At 41.9% G+C, this 8,960-nt stretch overlaps 1 protein-coding gene across 1 annotated transcript in view; it reads right to left on the bottom strand.

Annotated features, from left to right (window-relative positions):
* The window catches only part of LOC111145517 (acyl-CoA synthetase medium chain family member 3), a 35,340-nt gene extending 27,505 nt beyond the window's left edge, over positions 1-7,835 (bottom strand). The window contains exons 1-3 of the mRNA XM_022500407.1: positions 7,738-7,835; positions 1,206-1,475; positions 42-252 (exon numbers count right to left, since the gene is read on the bottom strand). Coding sequence (XP_022356115.1) covers positions 42-252; positions 1,206-1,424 — 430 coding nt within the window. The 5' untranslated portion in view covers positions 1,425-1,475; positions 7,738-7,835. The remainder of the gene's footprint in view (positions 1-41; positions 253-1,205; positions 1,476-7,737) is intronic.
* Between the last annotated feature and the right edge of the window lie 1,125 nt (positions 7,836-8,960).

Raw genomic sequence — 8,960 nt, 5'->3', positions numbered from 1 at the left:
CAGTCTACTTTAAATGTAATCAGATTTCAAACACTACTAACCTGTTCGCAGACAGGCTATATTTGCAAGCCACCATTCTGGGATCTTGGGAAGAATCACAATTACTCTATCTCCTCTTTGCAGGGAACAGGCTTCTGTAAGTATATTGGCAAATTTCCTAGACAAAGATCCCAGTTCCTCAAAACTCCATCTCACTTCTTCTCCATTTCCATTTATCCACCAGAAGGCTGGATTGGAAGGTCTCTTTCCAGCCTGAGGAAAGGCACACCAGATGATTTAAAGCTCCTGATGCAGCTTAATTCTATTTTAACTGACTCAGTGGAATATTTTCTCAGAAGAAAATTCATAGATCTTTAGTTAGGTCACATGGGAAAATTTGGAAATAACTCTGGGGTCTTCATTTCTAGCTGTCAGGAGCCAGGTTTTGTGTTTTCTTTTTTTTTAAGATTTTATTGATTTATTTGACAGAGAGAGAGATCACAAGTAGGCAAAGGAGGGGTTGGGGGAAGCAGGTTCCCCACTGAGTGGATAGCCTGATGCGGGGCTTGATCCCAGGACCCTGAGGCCATGACCTGAGCTGAAGGCAGAGGTTTAACCCACTGAGCCACTAGGCACCACTGTCAGGAACCATGTTATTTTTCATTTAGCCTGATTGTTTTTCTTTCCAAAAAGTTAGAATTCTTGCATCCTTTTATGTTCTCTCATTGCTATATCTATACCCCATTCCCTACCATTTCTGACCATTTCTGACTTTCATACTACTACTTTTTGGTATTTTTAAGAAGTTAACCTATGGGGTGCCTGGGTGGCTCAGTGGGTTAAAGCCTCTGCCTTCGGTTCAGGTCATGATCTCAGGTTCCTGGGATTGAGCCCCACATCGGGCTCTCTGCTCAGCAGGGAGCCTGCTTCGTCCCTCTCTCTCTGCCTGCCTCTCTGCCTACTTGTGATCTCTGTCTGTCAAATAAATAAATAAAATCTTAAAAAAAAGAAGTTAACCTATAATCATACATTTTTATAAACCAGGCTTTCTCAACTATGAAACTATTAACATGTTGAGCCACATAATTTTTTGCTATGGGGGACTGTCCTGTGTATTAGAGGATACACAGCAGCATCCCTGGCCCAAACTGTTTCCAGACATTTGCCCTGGGGGCAAAATCACTTCTATCTGAGAAACTATAGTTGGACTGGCCCTTGTTCCTTACCTTTTCCACATTGGTCCATTCGTCCAGGACATCTTTAGCAAAGTTGAAATACTCTGGAATCTCCAGTCTGAATTCCTGTTTCATAGATTCATAATTGGAAAAATTCTGAGGTGAAACTGTTCTATAATCTTTATGTAGTACTCTCACAGAACCAGGGATTGCAAGGCGCTGAAAACACTTGGCAAGAAGTGATGTCTCCATGGTGACAAGAGCTAGCATCAGTCTTGCTGGATGTGTTAGCACTCAGGATTTCTACAGAAGCCGGTTCATCTAAAAGACAAGCTAATGAACATGCATTTGTCTCTGTCCTAAAGGTAGCCATACCACAAAGTAGCTAAGTTATATTATTATTATTATTTATAATCATCATACAAGTGCCATCTCTGAGCACTCAATATGTTTCGAACACCGTACTCAGTGCTTTACTTACATATGAATTATAGTAAATTTTCAGAGTAACTCTGTGAAGTGGATATTATCATCTCTGTTTACAGATAGAAAAAATTACTAAGAGGCTGTCTTAGTGAACTCTGGCCACCATAAGAAAATACTATAGACAGGCTGGTCAAAACAACATTTATTTCTCACAGTTCTGGAAGCTGGGAAGTCCAAGATCAACTGCTAGCCAATTCAGTTCCCCCATATGGGCTCTGTTCCTGACTTGCAGATGACAACTTTCTCTTTATGTACTCACATGGTAGAGAGAGTGAGAGCTCTGGTTTTTCTTCTTCTTCTATTAGGATACTAAGCCCATCATTGGGGCCTCACCCTTATGACCTCATCTAAACCTAATGACCTCCCAAGGACCCCACCTCCAAATACCATCACATTTTGGGGGTTAAGGTTTCAACATATGAATTTGGAGAGAGACACAAACATTCAGTACACAACAAAGGCACTAGCTGGATTTGAACCTAGAGCTGTCTGGTCCCAGCCCATTTTCCTGACTATGTACGGCATGCTATTGTCTCCCATATGCGTTTCGAAAGAAGTAAAGATCTTAGTCACCCAGTTACTCCCAGTGAAAGCAAAGATATCTAATATATTTCACCTGCATTTCAAAAGTTATAGAGACATGTTAAGGAGAAATTTCCACAGTGGATAATCCATAAGTGAAGAAATAGAGTAACCTAGTACCAATTAGGCATGAAAGAACTGTCAAAAATCGTTTAGTTTATAGGCTGTAGTTCCCATGCTCCCAAATAGGAGCCCACACAACCTTCGAGTCCAGACTTGGAGCTGCATTTACCAGAGATGTCATCATAGGTCTTTAACCTTTGGGACTTTTGTGGGGGAGGACCCTCCAGGCCACCTAGCCCTCCCTGTTTCTGTGGGAATTCATCTGATCATGATGTCATTTACCTGGCTGAGATCTCATAAACAAGGTTGTTAAAAACATGGTTCTAGAGATGATAGGGTTCTTCTTCATACTTTCTGTAATTTTCCAAATTTCCTACAATGAAATACTACTCTCACAATCATTAAATCATTTTTTTATAGAGGGAGGGGCAGAGGGAAGGGAGAGAGAGAATCTTAAGGAGGCCTCACTCATGGAGCCTAATGCAGGACTGGATCTCACAACCCTAAGATCCTGACCTAAGCTGACACTTAACCGACTGAGCCACCCAGGCACCCTATCATTAAGTCATTTTTAACTGCAGCTCTAGCTGTGCAGTATGTAAGGCAGTGTGGCTATGTGGAAGAGTTTCTGTATTGATGCATTGCCAAATAATGGATATCATCCATAAGTTTAATCCTAAATGGGCCTGGTGTTTAGGCGTTATGTAGCTGCACCCAATGCACTGGGAGATCTAGGTACTTCTGACCCTCCCACATCTTTATGTGACGACCTGACAAGTCGCTGAGCTTGAGTCCTCTGAGATCATCCGGTTTGAGCTCCTCATTTTTCAGAAAGAAAATGGAACCCCAGAGAGGGGTTCACTTCAATAGGTCATGTCAGAGTGAGAACTAGAACTCATGTCTGTGGATTCCCATTTCAGTGTTCTCTTTACTATAGTTCAATAGGATTCAGTAGAGCAGTGATTCTCAACTCTGGATGTGTATTTGAATCACCAGGAAAGCTTCTTCTTCTTTTTTTTTTTTTTAAATACCAATGCCTGGGGCTTAGACCAGTTAAATCAAAATCTCTAGGGGTGGGGCCAGGGCATCATATTTTTTAAAAATTTCCTCAGAGGATGCTAATGTGCAATCAAGGTTGAGAATCACTCATCCAGAGGTGATCTGTGAGCCAGCAGATCAGCATCACCTGGAAGCTGGTGAGAAATGTACATTTTTGGGCACCTGGATGGCTCAGTCATTAAGCATCTGCCTTTGGCTCAGGTCATGATCTCAGGGTCCCGGATAGAACCCCACATCGGGCTCTTGCTCGGCGGGAAGGCTGCTTCTCCCTCTGCCCCTCCCCCTGCTTGTGCACACTCTCTCTCTCCCACTCTCCCAAATAAATAAATAAATAACTTTTAAAATATTTATTTATTTGACAGAGAAAGACGCAGTGAGATTGGGAACACAAGCGGAGGGAGTGGGAGAGAGAGAAGCAGGCTTCCCACTGAGCAGGGAACCTCTATCAGAGCAGGAACGTCTATCAGAGAGTTGTCACAAAGATTAAATGAGATAATGCATGCAAAGTGCTTATCATGGTGTCTTGCCTATTACTACCCACCCACTGGAGTAGGGGGTCAGCAAACTTTCTATAAAAGTCCAGATAGTAAATATGGCTTTGTGCACCATATGGTCTCTGTGGCAACAGTTTACCTCAACTCTGGTTGAGATAGCAGCCACTGACAGACAATACATGACTAAATGGGCATGGCTGTGTTCCAAACAAAACCCACTGATGGATATTAAAACTTGAACTTCATGCAATTTTTTTTTTTAAGATTTATTTATTTGAGAGAGAGAGAAAGCACATGCAGGGGGAGGGCCAGTAGGAGAGGGAGATGGAGACTCCCAAGCAGACTCCCTACGGAGGGTGGAGCCTGATGCAGGGCTCGATCACATAACCCTGAGATCATGACCTGAGCCCAAACCAAGAGTTGGACGCTCAACCAACTTTGCCACCCAGGTGCCCCTCATGTAATTTTCATATGTCATGAATTAGTATTCCTCTTTTGACTTTTTTGAAAGATTTGAAAATATAAAATAAAACCATTCTTGGTGGGGCACCTGGGTGGCTCAGTGGTTTAAAGCCTCTGCCTTCAGCTCAGGTCACGATCCCAGGGTCCTGGGATCAAGCCCCACATCGGGTTCTGTGCTCAGCAGGGAGCCTGCTTCCCGCCCTCTCTCTCTGCCTGCCTCTCTGCCTACTTATGATTTCTGTCAAATAAATAAAATTTAAAAAAAAAATTCTTGGTTTGTAGCCTGTATAAAAACAGACAGAAGGCTGGATTTAACTCATGGGCTGTAGTTCGCTGATCTTTGGTGCTACAGTATAGGTTTTGTGAGGGTGGGCATTTTGTCTGTTATGTTCATGGTACTATCCCTAGGAAATAACATAGTGTTTGGCTCGCAGTATGTGCTTATTTTTTGAATGAATAAATGATGTTTTCAGAAGGGAGAACTTTGTATATGGTTTATTTCTATAGCTAAAGGTTATATTAGACCTGAAAAGTACCTCTATTGCTTAACCAAATTTATATGACTACATGTACTGTTCATATATGGCTATTTAAATTTAAATTTAATACTATTTAAAAACACTGGCTGCATTTCAAATGCTTAACAGCCACATGTGACTAGTAGCTACTGCATATAGGTAACTGCAAACACAGAACATTTCTATCATTGCAGAACATTCTTGTGGACAGTGCTGACCTATATTGATAATCGCTGAGAAATGGATGATATGAAACATTAAAATACAGGCAGTTGGGGCGCCTGGGTGGCTCAGTGGGTTAAGCCTCTGCCTTCTGCTCGGGTAATGATATCAGGGTCCTGGGATCGAGCCCTGCATCGGGCTCTCTGCTCAGCGGGGAGCCTGCTCCCCCCTCCTCTCTCTGCCTGCCTCTCTGCCTACTTGTGATCTCTCCCTGTAACAAATAAATAAATAAAATCTTAAAAAAAAATACAGGCAAACTGAGGTGAATGGTTTCCCAGGTAAGATTTTTCCAAGGGTTTCCAAGGGGTTAGGATTAGCAAAGTACTGCCTCCCACTGTTGTCTGGTTTGGCAGTAAGGGTTGAGTAGAGAGGGAACCACCCTTCTCTGCTATTTGCTGGCAAGTTATAGCCCACACATTTGGCAGTTATCTCCCATATTACAGAATTAGTGTCAGGGCTCCTTCAACTGAAGGAAGAAGTTAAGTAGTACTTAAAACTATGTTTTTAGTGTTGTGACTTTTTCTCTTTATTTTCAATTTTTTAGAGAAGGTCTTCAAATGGTTCAAATGTTAAATGTTCAAATGTTAAAAATTACAGTGAAAAATTGCACCCTTCCCCCCCCCCCACCTGCCTGGGTGGCTCAGTCTGTTAAGTGCCTGCCTCTTCATTTTGGCTCAAGTCATGATCTCAGGGTTGTGAGGTTCAGTCCATGTATGGCTCCACACTGGGCATTGAGCTTGCTTAAGATTCTCTCTCTCCCTCAAAAAAAAAAAAAAAAAAAAAAAAAAACAAAAAAAAAAAAAAACGCCCTCTCCCACCCCCATTTCACAGCTGCCCAGTTTCATCCCAACCCACTCCCTCCAGGAACTATGATTAGTTCTATGTATTTCTTTAGGATTTCTTTCCATGTATTTCAGCAGATGACTATAGATCCTTATTTCTTCACTACTTTGACACAACAGGTAGCCTAGAATACTACACTGTTCTTGTAGTTTAAAAATTTTTTATAACAAATTCTTGAAGGTCCGTCCATGTCAGTACATGAGGATCTTTCTCATTTTGTTTTGTTTTCGTTTTTCTTTTATGTTTTGTTTTTTTTTTAAAGAGCTGCATGGCATTCCAGTGAACAACTGTACCATAATTTCTTTTTTTTTTTTAAGATTTTATTTATTTATTTGACAGAGAGACAGATCACAAGTAGGCAGAGAGACAGGCAGAGAGAGAGAGGAGGAGGAAGCAGGCTTCCCCCCGCCCCCCAGCAGAGAGCCCCATGCGGGACTCAATCCCAGGACCCTGAGATCATGGCCTGAGCCGAAGGCAGAGGCTTAACCCACTGAGCCACCCAGGCGCCCCTGCACCATAATTTCTTAAGCCAGTCCCCTATTGATGTCATTTGAATTGTTTCCATTATTGTGCAGTTAAGATGAAATTTTGAAACTATTTCCTCCACTACATTTAGAATCCTGCAAATATACATTGAAAAGAAAATTGACCAGTCAGTTGCAGCTTAAAATGAGCCTAACCATTCTGTTCTACCAAAAAGAAAATATCAGCATCGTCCTCATCAGAGATAATAAGATTGTCTTCTCCTCAAACAAAAATTATTTTTGTTAATCTTAGCACTTTACAACATCTATTTTCCAGCTTTCCAATATTCTTTGTAGGTAAAAGAGTTGAGATACGAGTCCAGATGTTTGCACTGAGCCATAGAAAACTCTTCTAAGAAAGAAAGTACCACTGCTGGTCAGTTGGGTGTGAAAGTATTTGTGGTCTCATCTGACATGCAAGCTCTACATCTGTATAAACATCAGTGCAGAGGAGGGCTTAGCCTCCTTACATCTTTGTAAGTATCTCTCCCACCAAGTAGTCCCAAGTAATCTCATTGGCTTAGCATATATAGCCTCAAAGCAAGGTGAAGCCCCTTCTATTCTCCCCAGCCCTAACAGGACCCACCCTCAACTTTTAGACAGGGTTTTTAGAGCTTCTCTTGATCATTTCATGGAGAGAGGGGCTACCCCAGGATTATTTCCTTGGTTTTCATGTATACATTCCCTGAGATTTCCCTAGATATAATATGCATACTTCCCAGATGATGCAGAAGATAGATTCCAATTTGCCACTGAGCAGGGTGGAAAGTGAAATAGACAGTACAGTGCAAAACTCAGCTGCTCCTTGGACCCAATTAAATTTTTTTCCCAAGACATTTTACCAAGTTAACACATGCACATAGTTATAAAAAAAAATTACATAGTACCAAAAGACTTAAAATTAAAAACTTAGCTATGTTTACAGCTTTTTTTTTTTTTAAAGATTATTTATTTATTTATTTGACAGAGAGAGATCACAAGTAGGCAGAGAGGCAGGCAGAGAAAGGAGGAAGCAGGCTCCCTGCCAAGCAGAGAGCCCAATGTAGGACTCCATCCCAGGACCCTGAGATCATGACCTGAGCTGAAGGCAGAGGCTTAACCCACTGAGCCACCCAGGCACCCCTATGTTTATAGCTTTTTGTGTGCACATACTCTTAGATAGACTTACACAGCAGCTGAGAAATTCTGATAGAAACACTTGGGCTGCCTAAGACTTCCATGAGAACATTTTTGGTCTGTTGCTTTTGGTTGCTTTTTTGTTATCTTGGCTCAAAAGTGTGCATGCCAGAGCAGCAAACCTTACATAGGAGACAGATAGGGTAGTACTCACTAAAGTGACGGATTCCGACACAGCTGGAGGTGATGGCAGACCAGTTTCCTGGGAGAGCAGGCCTGAAACTTGAACTCTCGCTTCTGTGTTAGTTCTGGCAGTAGCCAAAAGAAGAGGGAGAAGTAGTAGTCTGACAACTGGAAGACGCAAGACATACCCAGAGGGCCTTTCCTGGATTGGTAGAGACATTCCAGAGGGAGGAGCCAGAGTGCTGGGCTAAGATTATGCTCAAAGTTTATGCAATCTCCTGCCACCCTCCAATTCATAGTTAATGATTTAAATACACTGCAAGCTTTTGCTGGTGGGGGCGGGGGGACTGGGAAAGTAATTTATTCACAGGAAGGGAAGTGCCCATGGAGTTGCTGGAGGGTTTGGACTTGTGAAGGGGTAGAGCAAGTTTTATCTCAGAAGGAAGAAAGAACAAAGTATGGAAGAGGACATAGAAGAGTTTTGAAATGGAAAACAAAGAAGTTAAGTGGCGCATTTGAGTTGTTCTACACCTCAGAGAACCAGTTCCTGTGTTTATCTGTTTAACTGGTCAGGACTAAACATAAATGCTCTTAGGTTGCTCCTTTGCTCATATTCTGCAGTACTTCCCAGTTTACTCCAGGTAAAATCTCAAGTCCTTACCTTGACTACAAGGAACTGTGTGATCTGGCACAGGGTTCTCTCTGACCCATCAGCTGCTCCCCCTTCCCTTACTCAGCTGGGGCCACATTGGCACCCTTGCTTTTTTTTTTTTTTTTTTTTTTTTTTAACATACCATGCATGTTCCAGCCTTGGGATTTTTGCCACTGCCTGGAACACTCTTCCCTTAGATACGCCTTGGCTAAATCCCCATTTTATGAGGTATCCTATCAAAGAGGTCTTCCCTTACTACATTTTCTAAAACAGCACGCCTCAATTTTTCTCTTTAATCTGTTTTAACTTTTTACATCTCTTACCACCACCCTTAAGAGTAAGAAATTTGTTTTGTTTGCTGATACATTATTGTTGTGATGTGTTACAACAGTTGTCTAAAAAACTTACTGACAAATTTTAGGCATTCAATAAGTAATTGATGGGTAAATGAATAAATAAATAATTTTTTCAGTTACATGTGACAGAAACCCAATTTAAATTCACTTAAGCAGGGATGCCTGGGTGGCTCAGTTGGTTAAGCATCTGCCTTCGGCTCAGGTCATGATCCCAGCGTCCTGGGATCGAGTCCCACATCGGGCTCC

This window comes from Enhydra lutris, unplaced genomic scaffold (assembly GCF_002288905.1).
Source record: "Enhydra lutris kenyoni isolate GAN:26980312 unplaced genomic scaffold, ASM228890v2 scaffoldscaffold13, whole genome shotgun sequence".
Taxonomy (NCBI): Eukaryota; Metazoa; Chordata; class Mammalia; order Carnivora; family Mustelidae; genus Enhydra; species Enhydra lutris.
Note: the sequence above shows the minus strand (reverse complement) of the source record. Positions and strands in the feature narration are given on the sequence as shown.